General features: G+C 35.8%; 1 protein-coding gene across 15 annotated transcripts in view; it reads left to right on the top strand.

Moving 5' to 3' along the window:
- The window catches only part of ADGRL3 (adhesion G protein-coupled receptor L3), a 3,684,852-nt gene that overhangs the window by 3,541,960 nt on the left and 123,504 nt on the right, over positions 1-19,388 (top strand). For all 15 annotated transcript variants that reach the window (XM_044060915.1, XM_044060918.1, XM_044060917.1 and 12 more), the window contains one exon: positions 11,120-11,288. In XM_044060915.1, coding sequence (XP_043916850.1) covers positions 11,120-11,288 — 169 coding nt within the window. The remainder of the gene's footprint in view (positions 1-11,119; positions 11,289-19,388) is intronic.

Here is a 19,388-nt window from a genome sequence, read left to right as displayed (position 1 = left end):
ATATTAAACTTATCAGACTGATGGGTCTGTAGTTCCTGGAATCAGTTGATGATCCACCCTTTTGAAGAGGGATGACCACTCTGGCCCTCCATTCACCTGCCATGTAACCTGTTTTGATGCTGTAGTTCAAGAGTACCTCAAGTGGTCCTGCTAGGCCATGTTTTAGGGTCTTTAGGAGACAACTGGAGATATTGTTGGGACCCACTGAAGCAATGTTTTTGGCCTTAGCGATCTCCTCTAAGACCTGTTGATAGTTGAGAGGGACATGATAGAAAGGATTTTACAAGGGGGAGTAGGAGTGAAGTTAGAGCTAAATGTATCAGCCAGGAGATTTGCTGTGTCACCCTGGTCTGTGAAAGTTGTGCCATTTACCACCAGTTCTGCACAATCTGATGAGTATTACCTTTAGGATTCCTGACATACTGTTTTCTCAGTTTGCTTTCTGAAAATGCAGCATTTTACATACACGTTTCCACAGGAGAAGGCAAACATTTTTTTTAGCAAGTTGCTTTACCTTTGCTTATATTTCATGTACTGCAATCCAGACATTTTTTATTATCTGTTACTATGGTAGAATTACAGGGACTGTTGCACTCCTGCAATGAAATTAAATCATGAGCTGATTTGTACCTCAGACAGTTTCTGAGTCTTTTTGGAAAGGCACATTTCTCTTGTTTGGTGCTGCATTAGAGCCTTGCAGGACTGAACCAGTGTCACTGAAGCAGCACTCTTCTAATGAACCTTTTTCTTGATCTCTACGTCTGTTGCATTGATGTTTACAAGCTCTGCTAAAGCTTCCCCTACAGTTAAGTGACGTTTTGTTTCTCAGAATTTGATTGTTTGGTACTTCTGGATTGGTAGCCAGTTCACACGTGCTCATTTGGTACCTGTCGGGGTTTTAAATTCCTGACACTTCGTGGAAAGCTTGATTCTTGCTCTGTTAGCAACATGATTTCCATTCATGTAAAAACACTTATAAGTCAATATGGAGAAGGGTCTTTGTATGAAAGTAGATCCAAAGAAATGCATTCCCCCTTTTTTCACATTCCTAGAGTATCATCTGCATCTGTTTATAATCAGTATGAAATTATTACTTGGACAGAGAATATGAGGACATTATGTTACCATACTTCATGTGACCCAGACATAAGTTGTTAGTCCATATAGTGCCACCAAGTCTGAGGTACCCTGTACCTCTATTAAGTCATTAAAGGCAGAAATGCTGACCCTATGTTTTAAGACCATCTCTTCCTAAGAAGTACTATGCTTTTTATGTTAGTTATCGCAGTGTACAGATACATTTGAATATGCAGATTTCAGTTATTCAAGGAGACGTAGCTGGTCTTTACACATAGAGGGCATTAAAAAAGGCATGGTTTGGTACTTAAATTTCCAGTGTAATTCTTAATCGTGTAGAATGTTAAGATCTTAGAAAAGTAAGAGAAGTATAATTCAAAAATGTTTGGGTAGAAAGTATGCAAAGGGAGGAAAGGGGGGGGAAAGGAATGTTAGGAAATAGATGGCACATTTGGCCAGCTACTTCAGAAGTTGTCAGCTAAACTAACTGATCTGTTGATGAACCTGTTCTTTTGGACCATCAGGGAATGCATAAGTATTTCATGCACAGTGGCTATAATTAAAAAAAATAGGTAGAAAACTGCTGATAGATTAGTGTTACTTTTTTTTTTAGTTGGAGGGTTATGCAAGTACTTTAAAAAAAGAATAGTGGAATGTTTTAACTGAAGTAAACCTATCTATGTCAGAAAATGTGAAGTCTTTGCATGAAGCTCCTGACAATATAACCTGAGAGTTTCCTTTGAAAATAGATCAAAATCAGCTGAAGGGGTGGTTTGGGGGGAGATAATTAGATGCTGCTTAGCTCAATTTCATTAAAGACTTAGCTAGAATATGGAACAGAAAATTACTTTTGTATTAGGCTGCCTAGAATTTTGTTTTATGGAATAGTGGCTTCTTAAGTGACTGTAGACAAAAACCTTATGCTGAACAAGGCATAACAAGATGAAATTGAATTTACTCACAAGACAGCTTGAGTGTTTTTTGAAGCTCTATCTTTTTATTGGCCATTTTTCCCCATATATGTTGCCCTTCAGCTGTATAATGATTAATGGAATATAAGAGACTGCTAATGCAAGCAGTCTTAGTCATCTTATTCATAAATGAGGATTTGGAGGACATGCAATGCAGACATTACCTACTTCCTGATGACCTGAAGCCTTATGAAAGAATGGGTACATCAAATTTTCCTGGACATAATGATAGGCACCTTCAAAGGCTTGAATATAGTCAATAATTATGCATGTGAATTGTAGTTCTGGAAAGTGTAGGTGTATGCATATCACAATAACCTGCAAGAGCATAGTTTAGCAATTTCTTTTAATTGCCAGTGATATGGGTTTAGGAGCATGCATTTCAAGTGCAATAACCACTGGCAGAAAATAACTGTGCATGTCTCAAACTGTTGTCTTTGGATGACAGATGCACATCCAAAATGTCTGGCAGACTGACAAGATACAGAGAGAAATGCACATGACAGTGTTCATGTATTCCTTTGTGGCATTAACAAGACAAAAAGGAGACAAACAACAGGTGAACATAAATTGTTCAGTGTCACATATCCTGCCATTGCTGCCCTGACATAAACTCCTCAAGTACATTTGACACACACACACACACACACACATATAATATATATATATATATATATATATATGTATATGTATATATATATATATATATATATATATATATATATATATATATTTCCCCTTTATATGATCAAATTTCTCTAAACTCGAAAGTCATAAACTCGAAACTAGAATCTCGAATTTAGAGAAACTCGAACATATGAAAGGGACAAAAAAAAATTAACACCTTTCAAATGTTTTTGCAGGGGGGCTTTTCCCCCCTGCACTCTCCACACCCCCCCTACTTAAATATACCTACTCCAAGATCGCACTATAGTGAAGGAAAGGGAAATATCCCATTCCGCGCTATACGCATAAGCGCAAAATGGAAGAATTTCCATTCCTCCTCTATAGTGCGGTCACGGAACATTCACATTTAAACTGCTAGGGTACAGGGGGACCTGGCCCCCTGCAATAAGGTAAGTTAACTTTTTATTTTTTAAACTTAAGGCTCCCACTCACAATTTCGAGTGAATGGAAGTTCGAGATTCTGGTCTCGAGATTATGAATTTCGAGCTTTCATCCATTTGATCTTGTGAAGGGGATCTATATATATATATATATATATATATATATATATATATATATATATATATATATATATATATGTGTGTGTGTGTGTGTGTGTGTGTGTGTGTGTGTGTATACGTGTACAGAGTAACCTAATATCCAAACTAGAAACCACATACAACAAATTAGCCAGATTTGCTGCAAATCAACCTTACAAATCCCAATCACTGTCTCTCATTAAAGGCTTTACACTGGCCTGAATTTTCCAACTTACTGCCTCAATCCCAACTACTTATAGCCCACAATATACTAAACAATCCTAAATCCTGCCCATCCCTTGAAAATTCTCTGACACTTTATACTCCTCAACGCCCACTAAGAAGTACTAATCAATACTTTCTTGAAGTTCATAAGCCAAACAAAACCTTTGGGAAAATACTCTATTGTCACTCAGTTGCAAAAAATTGGAACACACTCCCTTTAGCCCTTAGACTACTTAAAGACAAAAATGCCTTCAAGAAACAGCTTAAATCTTTTTTCCTATCAAACTGGATATGTTCAAGCTCTAAACCAATATCCAAGAAACATTCAAGGATAATCTAACTTAACTGTATCACTTCTAGCTCTCTCTCTTACTACTACCTACACATTTGTTTTCCGTCATATTCCATACTAGTTAGCTCATGTTACACTCAGTTCTCATAATCCCTTATTACTGTTCTTTAATTTGGTTATTAACTTCCAAAGTTCACACAACTTAATCTGTATATTTACTTACTTCATGCCTAGTACCTTGGTTCAGCAATGTACTGATCTTAGTCTTACCATATTTCTGCTTAGTTTCTTGCCATACTACATGAACATTTCCATATATGTATTGTATTTCCATCCATTCTGTATATTCCTTTATTGCATGTTATGTAATTACTTCAGAAATATGTATACTTAAAATGTGATCTGTGTTTATCTTTGTTCTTACTATTTGTTTACTTAAAACATTTTTGTTTGGGAGTTTTTATCCTCGGGTCTCTGCTGAAAAAGGGCTTCTAAGAACCCAGACAGACTAACCCGGTTAGCAAATGTAAAAATAAATAAAAATAAATAAATAAATTTATAACTAAAAGGGGGAACTCACACTGTTGTATTATGGCATGAGGATAATTTACTTTTTATTGTAGTCCTTATAGGTTACAGGTACTTAAGACTGGATGGATGTTGATGAAGGAATATTGTATACATTTGGAAGAATGAGTTTGTGCTTGTTGGGGAGCAGCAGCCATGAAATAAAATATTAGTTGTGCAATGTGGATGTAAAATGTAGTGTGTAGGAGAGAAACTGTATACACATTTTTTCTGAAGGCTTGAAGGAAACATTATAATGCAACATGTAAAACAAACATAGCGAAGAGATGGCTAAGCAGGGAGCTCACCAAAAGAAAGATATGCTATGTGGCCACTTTACAAAGCAGAGTTGCAAAGTGCTGTAGAATATATCATGGAGTTGATGAGATTGTACATGAGAAGTGAGGTAAACTAGAAATGATACAAGATCAAATGAGGAGCATGAAGACAGACTGGAAGACCTGGGGAGTATTTCATAGGAAGGAGAGATTAACAGAATGAGACAGAATGAGAGGGGGAGAATGTGAAAGAGAGAGAGAAGGAGATATTTTGTAGATATGGAAGACCTGATGGAACTGAAAGTCATTTAGTCAGGTTAACTTCACAAAGTATTTCTTCACAAAACATTTAGATGACAAGTACTTGAAGGCTGATACTGCATGTAGTCTGAGAAAACGGTCTGATAAATCGAATAGTCATATCAGAAGACAATTTGTTCTCTGACAAAGTATGTTAAGATTGCAGATGGGTACGTTAGATAGAACACAAGTTATCTGACAGTGACATCTGTGTATCTCTGTCATGTTATAAGCTTTAGAAGTGTGGTTAACGGTAATACGTTGGTGATAGAACACAAGTTATCCGACAGTGACATCTGTGTACCTCTGTCATGTTATAAGCTTCAGAAGTGTGGTTAGCGGTAATACATTGGCGATAGAACACAAGTTATCCGACAGGGACATCTGTGTATCTCTGTCATGTTATAAGCTTTAGAAGTGTGGTTAACGGTAATACATTGGCGATAGAACACAAGTTTTCCGACAGTGATATCTGTGTATCTCTTGTCATATTATAAGCTTTAGAAGTGTGGTTAACGGTAATACATTGGCGATAGAACACAAGTTATACGACAGTGACATCTGTGTATCTCTTTCATGTTATAAGCTTTAGAAGTGTGGTTAACGGTAATACGCTGGCTGAAACACGTTTGTCAGGATTTGTACCACTTATTTTTCTACTTATCTTGATGTGCACCACTCATTTCAGATTTCCAAAATAGTTTTCCCACAATGAAAAGGCAGTATATCATAACTCAGCAAGAATGCAAAAGTATAAATGCATGCTTACATTTTCTGTAATCATCAAACTACAGATATTAAGACACTCATTTTTTTGATTTGCATGGTCATTGTAAAAAAATCAGTGATTAAGAAAAAAATAAATTTATTTATTTTTTGCACTCCCAAACCCTGCTACTTAATTAGACTAGCTCTTGAAATAGCACCCTCTTGGGACAGCTTTGAGCTTAAAATAAACTTTGACTTTCACTAGACATTTTTTTAGCACATTAACTGAATTATCACTTGTGACTTAGGCAAACTTACATTTATATAAAAGTGACCAAACCATAATAACAGGTTCATTTTTGCAAATATTATATATCACATATATTGTTCTATACCATATACTCAAAGCAATATTACACAAATTGTTCAATTCCTGTCTTCTCTTAAACCTAATTCCTACTCCAGAACATTTTTCTGTATGCATTGTTCCCACAATTTCTATTTTTTTCTAAGTAATTTACCCCTCCCCTTTTCTAAAGATCCCACTTCCTGTTCTTTTATCTCATGTTACAATATTCACTACTTCAAGTATAGTTGGTTTAGACTTTGATTTCCATCTGCAAGTAATTTCTTTTTAGGCAGCCCCAAACATTTAACTTAATAAGCCTTTACTATGTTTGGGCAGTTCAGATTCTGTATCCTAGCTCAAAAAATCATTTTCTTAGGTACATTCATTTCCTCACCCAGTATTCCTGGGTACTCTACAGAGAATTTTTAAAGTGTGCTGTCTCATTACACTCTGGGAACATATGCTTCCAGCTATTTTTTTCCCCATTATACCTCCAACATTTGCCATCTACCTGAGGAAAATTTCTTTTGGCTTCATCTTGGGATATAAAAGTATCCATGCAAATACTTCCAGGCAAAAATCCAAAGGATGGAATCTTGACCAAAACTAAGAAACAGTCAAAAAACTTCAACCATTTTTTGCAGGAGGTTCTCCCTGTACTATACCTCATAGAGGACTATGTCCAGCACATTTCTTTTTTCTCTTATCATTTGACCTTCTGTCTTTGTTTTTGTAAAAGTTGACATTATATTGATGGAATTGTTGAAAAGGAACCATTTTGAACTGTCATACATTTTACTCATTTGTCATGCATCATGCCATACATGGATAGTGGAAGGCTGAGAGTTAATTGTAAGATTGTCAATTTACTTACGTAGTGATTACAAACTCGGAGCAATTTTGTAGGATCTTATTCCTTCTTTCCAGGCAGTCTCACCATAACTTCAGCCTAAGGGAGGTTCTGCTTAGTTCACTTGCTCCCTTCTCTTCATGATACAAGACACTTTGTACTCTTTTTATGCTTGGAACTCAAATATTGCTGCTTACTGAAACAGTGTTTATTCTAGAAAAATTGTACAGTCCCTACAGAACTTATCTTAAAATCTTTAGAACAGACCATATTGTTTTAGGCACCATTCTAGGTAACACTCTTTCCAATATTTTAGCTCCTCTTAGTATTCTTACACTGTTCTGAAGTACTTTTTTCCCTACATTTTCCATATTAAATTTTACTAATACATAACGTGGAGGGATGTTCTTTAATTTTGAAGGTAAACTTATCAAACTCCATTTTCTTGAGTTTGCCTCCTGCAGATACCTTGAGAAGTGATACTTTCCTGATTTTTGAAAAGACCCTCAACCTGATGATGCAGGGGGAAACCAGCAAATACAAACAAACTCTGGGGTTGCACTGTTTTTTTGGGGGGGGGGGGCAAATTCAATGAAAAAGGATTTTGGCAGCCTTTCTCTTGACAAAGTGGACTTTTGCATAACATTTTGGGGTGTGAACTAGAGGTGATATGGGAGACTGTTGCATCTCTTCTGATCGATGCACAAAACCAGTCAACAAAGGCAGTTCTGTGCAGGTCCGTCATTAAAAACAAGTTTGCTATTTGGTGTTGATCTTTGCTGACTACAGTATTGCTGTGGTTTCCTTCTACAAGTATAATTTTCTGTGAGTTTTTGTTATGTTATAACTGATGTGTTCAATGACACATTTTATTTTATTTCTATGCATTTTATTATTCTACATTAACAGACATTGCTCTGTACAGTGTATTTACACTGGATCTATAGGTAGAGTTGCTTCTATAGGTAAGTCCTTTCAACCTACTGCTTTTTCTTGCATTTTATATTATAAATTTACTGAGAAACGGTGTCATTACTAGACTACCACATGGCGCATAACTTAAATACTACCAGTAAAGGTAGATTTTGAGAGAGTTGAGTGTAGAAGCTCAGAATCAGGAATTTGGTCCTTGTTTATGTCGTAGGATTATTATTGATATGTCATTTACCTCTCTGGAGAGATGAGAGAAACTTGAGTTTGTAGAATGCAAGAGAAACTTGAATATTAATTGCAACAATTCTATAAGACTAATGTGAACTGAGGGAGGGCTTTTGGACAGTCTAGTTTCTGTAACACTTTTGCTTTGACAAATTATGAACAAGAAACAACTGGTAAATAAGAACAAACAAAACTTCAAAAAAATATCCAGCTAAAGCTTCGAGTGAAGAAATTAAGCCCAAACGCTGTACATGTAATATAAACAACCACGTTTATTTTGAAGTGCTTTTCGTTGCTGGTATATAGCAACTTCCTCAGAAAAAACTTTTCAAAGTTTCAAACAACATTATTTAAATGGTAAGCTCAGTCACATGGTGCTCGTATCAGCTGCAAAAACGTCACAACAAGTTATCTTCGTAAATTAATTAAAGCTAAATAAAATATGTTAAACTCTATGTTACTTTAACTCAGTAATAAAACATCAAGAAAATAAAATAAGAAATGAGCTAAACTAAAAATAAAAAAAAAAAAATATATATATATATATATATGTGTGTGTGTGTGTGTGTGTGTGTGTGTGTGTGTGTGTGTGTGTGGCTATGGGTTCGCCTTGTGGTGCCAGTTTTGCTAATTTAGTTATAGCATACTGGGAAAGGACTTTTATTTTTAACAACTCCCACCACAGGGCAAATCTTATTTTCTACACACGATTTTTGGATGATATCTTTGTCATGTTTCAGGGTGATAACACACAAGTCATGATCTTTATTTCTGTCGTAAACTGTACAACAGAGTTTTTAAGTTAACAGCTACATTTAACAAAGACACTATCGATTACCTCGATGTTAAGTTATCGAAAGATAGAACTAACAGTAGATATGTGTCTAGGATTTTCAGGAAAGATACATATTGTAATTCTTTCTTTCATTTCTCAAGTAGTCACCCGTTTCACCAAAAGCGTTCAATGGTAAAAGGTCAATTAATTAGGGCAGCCAGGATGACTACACTTGAGTCCGACTTCCATGAGGAATGTGAATATTTGAGTTTCATGTTCCAACAGCGGGGTTACCCCGACCATTTAGTTCAATCTTTAGTGTGTGAAGTAATTGACAAAAGACAAAGTGGATTTGTGGAACCTATACTTCAGATGAACAACACAAACCACACTACTGAATCCAACATTATTTTTAGTAATTCTCACTGTGAGCAAGTGACAATTCAAGGGAGGGATCTTAACTTTAGCGGCAGTTTTATCACCACCTTTAGTACTGATAGCAACCTGGTGAGATTTACTTTATATAAGAACTGGCAGTTTATCACTAATGACAACATACTACTTGATAAATTAGGGCCATCACCTAAAATTGTATTTAGGAGAGGTTGAAATCTCAAAAACCTCCTTGAGTGTGGGGGAAATTTTAACTTGTACAGACGCACAGGGATGACTACATGTAGTAGTTGTAAGATGTGTAGGTTTGTTGAAGCAGGGGACACATTTTGTATTAATAGAAGCAGGTACAAGTTAAAGTTTAAACGTCATTGTAATTCCAAACTAGTGGTGTACATTGCTAGATACGTGGGATGTCCAGCATTCTCCGTGGGTAAAACTGAACGTAGAATGCGGGACAGAATTTATGAACATACCCACGCAATCTCCATCAATAAAATTGACAACCCTTTAGCTAGACACACTTCTTTAAATGACGGACATAAATTTGTTTTCAAAGCAATAGATCAGGTACAAGTTGATATTAGAGGGGGCCCCTTTAATTTATTATTAGAGGAATGTGAATTACTATGGCAAATCCATTTAAATGCATTTTCCTTTCCAGGTCTAAATGATTCTTGCAACATAGCATGCTTATTAAAACTTAAAAGTTTGAAAAGGTAATTAAGTTTCAGACTTTTTAGTATGCATTGACAGCAATGTGTAAGTTAGCTAAATTAGAACATCATGTACATTGTCTAATTTTAAAGGGAAGTTGTTTTCATTGTATACACATATATATATTTTTATTTTTAGTTTAGCTTATTTCTTATTTTATTTTATTGATGTTTTATTACTGAGTTAAAGTAACATAGAGTATAACATATTTTATTTTGCTTTAATTAATTTACGAAGATAATTTGTTGTGACGTTTTTTCAGCTGATATGAGCACCATGTGACTGAGCTTACCATTTAAATAATATTTGAAACTTTGAAAAGTTTTTTCTGAGGAAGTTGCTGTATACCGGCAACGAAAAGAGCTTCAAAATAAACGTGGTTGTTTATATTACATGCACAGTGTTTGGGCTTAATTTCTTCACTCGGAGTTTTAACTGGATATTTTTTTGAAGTTAAATTATGAACAAGGTCATTTAGAATCAGCCAACACATTATTTTACTACTATAAATATTTTATGCCTTCTTTATATATAAAACGATTGAAGAACGTTTATTTCATGCTTTCATTTATGGTTGTGTATACGAGCTGAGCCTGAAAATTTTCCATTCAGATCAGTACACTAGTTCAGTCAACAAATGTAGAAATATTAAAAAATAACTGGTTTATACATTTTAGGGGGAAGTACATGTGGAGTGTTGACTTTGTGGGTTAAAACTTTATTCTAATTAAACAGATTTTGCTGTTAGCACAAAACATAGCAATGTTTATCGTTGTATTAATGCAGCATAGCACAGTAAATGAGTACATATTTGGTAACTAATACAAAGATGAGAGGAACAAATATAGATCAAAATGTTCTACTTTAATAAGTTGTTATAGTAAATATTGAGGGAAACCATATGCTTCATAAATGAAAATGGGTTAGCTAGAAACAGCTTGTGGAAGCTATGTATCAGACACTCAAATACAAAACATGTCTCTTCTTAATTTTGTGTAGCAGTTCTTTTATTTACATTGTGACTTTTTGTTTGTGTCCTTTAACTTGTGTTTTAAAATATCTTTACATCTTGTTTTTAACTTTCTCATGCATAAGGAGATGCAGTTATGTAGTATAGTGTTTCCAGTCCTTTAGTCTTGTGACCTATCTCATTTTTTTACAACTAGATTACATTCTTTTATACATATTTCCAGCTAGAGTAAAGTACAAGCTATTCATGCATATATGTATGTATGTATATTTTTGTCTTTACAGGTCGTGGGTTATTGGAGCTATTGCTCTTCTCTGTCTATTAGGACTAACTTGGGCCTTTGGGCTTATGTACATCAATGAAAACACAGTCATCATGGCATATCTCTTTACCATTTTCAACTCGCTGCAAGGAATGTTTATATTCATTTTCCACTGTGTTCTCCAGAAGAAGGTAAGCTACCATATTTCATGTTGTTTAGTGGAAATGCACTTTATTTATTGCTTGGCAATATCAATGTATGCTTTTGTATTTGCTGTGGTTTGTAACATAACACAGCTAAGTAACACATTAACCAACTGTTAATTACCCCTAGGGAAGCAGTTTGGCAAACCTTTGTTGCACATGAATTTGTCACGTGATTTACTGTACTGTTACTTTAACCTCACTGGATGTATTATTTCTGTTAGAAACAGGACATGAGCAGAAATTATGTCCTTTTTATAGCAGTCCTCTGAAGTGTTTAGTAATGTTTGCAGTTCCAGTGATAAAAAGTAATATACACACACACTAGACAGTGAAATCTGTTTAAAGAGACATATTCTTCCAATTATTTTTGTTTATTTATTGTGAACTGTGCAAATTTCCTTTCCTGTATGTTTGAATGTCACATTTTTAAATGATACCAAAAAAATGAGAAAGAGAAAAAGAAGGTGTGCACAGATAAATTTCAGAAACACTGGTCACAGCGGAGCAAAGGACATCCTCTGTAATACTTCTAAGCAACCCTTTCAGGTCACATTGCTATGTAATTCCTATGGAGCACAACTGATATTCTTACAGAACAAAAGGGCGCTACATACATCTTTGTGTGCCTGTGTGTAACAGCAAGGGAGAGCAGAGCAACCAAGCACAGTATCATAACAGCTGTCAACCTCTGCACATTAAACATGTCACATTATATCACAGGGTTGGACATCTCCTGTGGTCACTCAGTTTTGGGTGACCAAATAACTGTATCTTTTAGTAGTTTAAGCTTTTTTATATAATTTGATTTTGTTAGCATACTTGTAGTAAAGTGTCACACACATCATGATAGCAGAAAAAAAGATAAGAAGTGCAAAAAAGATGATCTTGTAGAAAGAAACAAAGAGTGAGGTGCATCTAGGAGCAGTGGTCTAACCTGCCACTGACAAAGTGAGGTGAATCTAGGAGCAGTGGTCTGACCTGCCACTGGCAACAATGAAGCAAAAGCATTGTTAAGACTAATGGCAAATGTCTGGATGCATGTGAAGGTGATGACTGATTTTTTCCTTCACCAATGTGACTGTGCTATCAGGAAACAGAGAAGTCACAAAACAAGGATAAGGCATTTGAGATCTATGGGAAATTGGTATTATTATTTATTTATTTATTTTTTGGAAGATAAGCCAGATGAAAAAACTGAGGCTGATTGGAGGACCAGAATGCAAGAAAGGGACAGACTGTTTGGATTGTGTTAAAACAGAGACCACACCATGGGCTGATCTTACAAAGAGAGGGCCTGTCATTAGCCGCAGTCCATGAATGAGAAAAAGTATAGTAAGCTGAGAATAATATTGGTTCAGTTTATAAAATGGTATGAAAAGGAACAAGATTTGTGCCAACTTTGACAACTGGGAAGACAGTGTACTACAAAAGGATGAGCCATCCTTATTGAGCATGCTTTCTCCAAATCTATACTGCAACAAAGACAGCTTAGTGTGTAGAACCCAGATAATTAATCCCTGCAGTTCTGAAGGTGATTTTACCAGCTTACTTGCATGTGCAGACGCAACAATGCCCAGTCTGTCATTGCTTCTGGTCTAACAAGGAGTCTGGACAGTTAAATACTGTGCTTTTCTTGAACCTTTCATTTTCCTTTGTTCTAGGAAATTCCTAGCATGGTGATTAAATTACACACACACACACACACACACACACACACACACACACACACACACACACACACACACACACACACACACACACACACACACACACACACACACACACACACACACACAAACACACAAACACACACCAAAAGGAAGTACAGAGTACCTAAATGACATTGTTTTTGTTGTATGAAATGCATTTTGTAAGTTAATGTTCTTGTATATTCCACAATCACTTCTGATCCTTCTGGAACTTAATCTCCTTTATCAAGCAGCAAACATAACTCTGTGTTCTCCTTGATGACTGTCTTCCTTTCAAGTCCTTATCAGATCATCACAGCCAAGGTTTCTGCAACTTAAGGTGACCTAAAACTTTCCCACCTGCTTACCTCTGATGCTGCCAATACTATAGTTATGTACTGCTCCCTAACTTGTGTATACCCAGCTAATAATTGCATCTCTGTTAAATCAGAATCATACTACACCTCTAACTGCAGAAAAGAACATTCTCAAATGTATACATCTGGCTAGCCCAAAAGAATATCAGTGTACCACCATGGCAAAGGTCATCTGACTGCTCATTTCTCCCAGGTCATTTTACCTATCAGTTCACTCGCTTTTAATCTAGTTCTCAGTAGGTAGTGCTTGAATCCTCATACACTGTATGTCGCAATACAGACATCAAAATGAATTGGCCCAATTTCTGTTTAGCTATCTATGAAAGATGTTTCGTAAAGCTAGTTCCTGCCTCATGGAATGGTCTCAATGCCAATATTGCCAGATTACAAGAGTTCTAAGTATTCAAGAAAAAAAAGTCATAGAAGCATCAGAGAAATGAAAATGCATATTTTTTCTGTAAGGATACATGTTATATCTCCATATATTCTTTGTTTTTCACACACTGTGTCCTTAATTTTGAAACAGACGTTGGTAAATGATAACATGCTTGCTCTAATGTCTCTTAAGATGTTGCTGTTATTTGTTTGCATGCATTTAACTGCATCAAAATAGTTTTTTTCACTTTCTTAACTGCATTTTATATAACATATCTGCATTTTATATCATTATGTCATGAAACATGTATATGATTGTCAACTTTGTATTTCTGTTTCTTTGCATTATGGCCTGGCTAGTGGCTAAAAAAGGTCTTATACAAACCCATAACCCTAGTAAGCAAAGTATGAAGACACGAATGCAGAAACAAATAAATTGTATAAGGACTGAATAATGACGTACAAAAATATGTAGAATGTTAGAATACATGGTGCTAACATTTACAGGTTTGCACTATTTGTAGAATATGTATAAAGATCTGAATATGTTAAACATTTGTAAGAAGACATCCAACTCACTTACCTCTATGGAGCTGTTTTTTGTTTAAATTAAAGATAAATTTGATTTTCTTGATTGACATTTCTACTGTATAGGATAGATTAAGAATGAAATGATTTTGAAGTTTGTCACAGCTATATGTATCATTAATGTAGTTATAAATAATGATCATGTTTTCAAGGTGGCTATTATAATGATTTATATCCAATTGCAGTGTTATTGTTTGACTGTAATTGTACAGTGATTTAACTGGATGTAGCCATGGAGAAGTTTATAAGATTTGTGTTTAAATGGGTGATCAATAAAGGAGAATTAAAAAACAAATGCTTACAAACTCTAAAAATCTTTCCTAGTGGTCAGACAGAGGAGAATTTTATTTTATTTTTTTTGAAAATAGGAAGCCTTCAGATGCTAGACCCTATATTGTTAGTGATAAAGAACTTTGTAAAGGTTTAATTGGTTTATTTAGTCATTTGATCATTTGTATCATATTATGCATGTCTAACTTTATGAAGAAAATCAGGAAATCCAAGAGGAATAAAGCTAATTATTAGACAAAAAAGCGTAACAGTATGACTAAAGAGTGTCATTGTTAGTATTCTGCACTGGAATAGTTTAGACGCCTGATGTCTATTGTACTTGTTGATATAGATATAGTTTGTATGTTTCTCAAATGCTGTGACAGTCAGGTGGACAGTTTCAGAGAAACATGTTTTACTACAAATGAAGTACCCCGTGTATTGTTTGAAGTTATTTTGAGTCTTTCGAGATCTGGCCAAGGGCACTATGACAGTAATATAAGTCACATGGGATTGATGGTCTTAAGTGCAATCTCAGAAGAGCAACATTTCATACAGGAGTCAATGTATGAAAGAAGAAAAATCACACAAAAAAAATTACCCAACTGCACTTCAAGATTGATTTTGTGCATTAGTGATTACACAATAGGGTTTTTATTTTATTTATTTTATTTATTTTATTTTACATTTTTATTTTACATTTGTTAACCGGGCTAGTCTAACTGGATATATTTCCATTTTCAGTAGAGGCCCGGGGAGAAAAGCTCCACATGAAGAAAAGGCAATTTCATAATACAAAAACAATCAATAATAGAATAAAGATTATGGTTCAAAATAAAATTCTACATAGAAATATTCTAAGTTCATAACCTATGGAGAAACAAAGGTTGATAAAAACATTTAGAAGATGAAAGAGGAAAGGAAAAAAGAAAGATATTCATAGTAAATGTAAGAGTAAGGACAGTAGAAAGAAAGTCTTGATAAATTAATATGCATACAGCATTAATAAGAGAGAGTAATAGGGAAGAAAAAAAGGAGTAATAGAAACAAAAAACCTAATTAGGCATAGGTAGAGTCCCATTAAAAAAGTAAGAAGGAAAAATGAGGAGAAATGAGAGAGAGAAGAAGGTGTGGTAACCATAGTTTTAATCTGGGTTAAAGCAAGAGCATAACCAGTGTTTTTTAAGGTGTGTTTTAAGTTTTTGTTTAAAGAGAACTGAGGATGGAATAGAAGTTAGTTTGGTTGGAAGGTGATTCCAGTGTTTACCAATTGTATTGGAGAAGAGGGAGTTTTGATTGTAAATGTGTTGAAATTAAGCCTGGCACCCCTTTCAGAGCATTGTGGGATTTGGTTTTATTCTTAATAATTCGATACTTGCTGTGTAAAATGTGCAGTTTTTAGATATTTGTATTTTGTGTGATATGGGTGTATAATTATACCATAGACACTTTGGGCGAGTAACTGGTCCATGATTGATTTTAATAACAGTGGACTGAATTATATAATTTATCTTCATCTAGTTGGTCTTCTCAGCTACAGTATTTTAATCTGAGTAATTAATTTGCCTTAGTTCACTTTATCATTTGTGCTAGGTATTTTGCATGATATGACCTGTTTGACTTTATTGTTTACTTTTTAAAGTGTATTGTACTGCCATTGTATGTTTTTTTTTCTGGAGCATTACTACCCAGGGCATCAAAGAAAATAGCACTTCCCAAATGAACATTCCAGGGTAACAAATTTAATAAATAAATGAATACAAACGATGGAGAATTTGAACCAGAGATTATAGCATGTCCTTCAGGAATTTTAGAGAGAAGGCAGACCAGACAAACGGAAAAGACATGACTGAGGTACTGCGGTACAATGAGGTAGTAAAGGGAACTGTTGTTTGTCCCTATGAAACAGTGACGAGTAGGATAAGAAGACTATGGCTCAGAAATAGGGCTTCACGATAATGCAGCAGTAAGCACCGCTGTCTTACAGACCTTGATTCAGTTCTCAGTTAGGTTACCTTCTATCTATGACAAGTCTTCATGTCCTCCTGTGTCTGTGTATGTTTGGGCCAGGTGCTTTGATATCCCCCCACATTTAAAAAAAAAACATGGATTTTCCATATATAGCCTTGTACAGTTTTTTGTGTCCTGAGATAGAATGGCATTCCTTCTAGGGCAGGTTCTTTGCACAGTGCTAGTTATTTTTGAGTTGATTTTGGCTTTTACACAACCATGAATTCGACAAAGCTGGTACTGGAAAATGAATGAATCATACATAAATATTTAGAGTTACAGATGCATTAAGATATCTTTAACTGTTAAAGATAATGTCAGCAATACAGATCTGTACACATCTTCTTTAGAAAAATGATTATCCACATAAAATAACTCCTTCTTTATTGCTGGGCAACATCCACAAAAGTGAGGTATGCATCTCATAACTGTTTTGGGTCCGCATTTGGAAAGGTGTATGGAGTTTTTAAACAGAGAAGGCTGAGAGGTAGTAATATGAGGCTGCAAGTACAAAATGGAAATCCCTGGTTATGTGTCTTGTCACTATTTGGTGATTCAAGTCAAGATGAGATCCCATCTCCAGGAATGTCATCTTTGGTTACAAATGTTTTGTCTTGAATGCTGTCACACATTGTTTACTAATGGTTGTCACCCATCTCTGCCAACTGCCCACCACCAGTCACTGCTATAACCTGTATGTTTTGCTGTACCATTACAGGAAAGCTGATGCCAGATTCCCCAAGGCTTTTCTTCAGTGCAGGCTTGATCCTGATGTAAGTTGCCATGGACAGTGTCATAGCAGTAGATGTGATAAGCTGTCACTCTGCACAATTGAGAAATGTCACTGAGGATATGTCATTCAAGCACTGCGTAGATAAGTACATGGTTGACAAAGTTTGACTTCCTTCCCTCCCCCATGTGATTGACAAGACTGGATTCCTCTCCTCCCACAGAGCTCCATTGTATCTCTTTATGTGATATAGATGCAGCATAACAGCAGTACTTCATCTCTTTATTCTAACACAACCATACCTCTCCAGTGCTAAAGCTCCTCAGAGTTGCTTGTCAAACTTCAGACATTCCTGGAATCACATCACTAATACTGTATGTAACTAGTATCGGCAGATGTTGTGCTGCTGTACACGTGCCTTTTAACTAGTAATGTTATGCTGCTATGGATTCTGTTTATAATCTCGAAATACTAAAATATCGAATTTCAGTATTTCAAGACTATAAAGCCGAAAAACCAAAAAAACAAAAAACAAAACCTGGAAACCCAAAAACACGACTGTTACAGCACAAATACAAGCACAAGTACACCTACCTCTGCACAACAACACAAACACACACACACCCTTACTGTACACAGGGGGGCAAGCCACCCTGCACCCACAACTCCCTACTTATATATACTAACTTCGAGGTCACACTAAACACCAACACACACAAAATCCACCAACATACATTCCACATCCTCCTCACACAAACACACATCACACAGATCCAAACATCACCACTCTCAGCAGTGACACATTCACACTCTCACCTACATACCCTAACCTACACCTAACACTCCCCAACACACTCACAAACACACAAACCCTCCCCAAAACCCTTAAAAACACCACACTTACCTAACGCATACTACGGGTTCGACATTTCCAGATTCGATATTCTGCAGTCTCGCGCATCTGCAGATTCAACACTTTGGTCTCGAGGTACTGAAATTCGACATTTCACTATTTTGAGATTCCAAAGTGTTTCCATAGCAGCATAACATTACTAGTTACAAGGTGCACGTATAGCAGCGGAAACACTTTGGAATCTCGAAATACTGAAATGTCAAATTTCAGTATCTCGAGACCAAAGTGTTGAATCTGCAGATGCACGAAACTGCAGAATATCGAATCTGGAAATTTTGAACCTGCGATACTGACAGGGTGTTAGATAAGTGTGGTATTTTTAAGGGTTTTGGGGAGGGTTTGTGTGTTTGCGAGTGTGTCGGGGAGTGTTAGGTGTGGGTTAGGGTATGTAGGTGAGAGTGTGAGTGTGTCAGTGTTGAGAGTGGTGGTGTTTGTATCTGTGTGATGTGTGTTTGAGTGAGGTGTGGAATGTATGTTGGTGGGTTTTGTGTGTGTTGGTGTTTAGTGCAACCTTGGAGTTAGTGTATATATAAGTAGAGGGGGTGTAGGGGGCACAGTCCCCCACATAGGAGGTGCTTGAGGGATTTCCCCCCTGCTTATAGTAAGGCTTTGTGTGTATGTGTTTTTGTTTTGTTGTGCAGAGGTAGGTGTACTTGTGTTTGTATGTGTGCTGTAACGGTCGTGGTTTTGGTTTTCGTTTTTTTGTTTTTTTTGGCTTTAGTCTCGAAATACTGAAATTCAATATTTCAGTAGTTTGAGAGTATAAAGTGAATCCATGGCTATACATGCACCTTGTAGGTGGTTTATATGTTAGTGTTTATTGTCTTCTTGTTCATATGGGCTCAGGTCAGAAGGACTTTTGAATGAGTTTCTTTGGGTGCAGGTCAAGTTGAAGTTTGCATCACTTTGTTTGGAAACCACATCTCCCAGTCCTTTCCATTTCCTTCTTACTAAAAATAAATGACATTTAATGAGATTTTTTTGGCAGTCTATAAGAAGTCAAAGCACATTCCTGCTTACTCTCCTCCCAAACACTTTTATATGCGCCAAAGCATCAGCATCATTTAGCATGGAGGATAAATATAATTCTGCTGCCACTACATTTTGCTTACAGGGCTTCACTTGTAACACTGA

Source organism: Protopterus annectens, chromosome 2.part0 (genome assembly GCF_019279795.1).
Source record: "Protopterus annectens isolate FY-2018-M chromosome 2.part0, PAN1.0, whole genome shotgun sequence".
NCBI lineage: Eukaryota > Metazoa > Chordata > Ceratodontiformes > Protopteridae > Protopterus > Protopterus annectens.
This window is presented reverse-complemented; position numbering and strand designations above follow the sequence as displayed.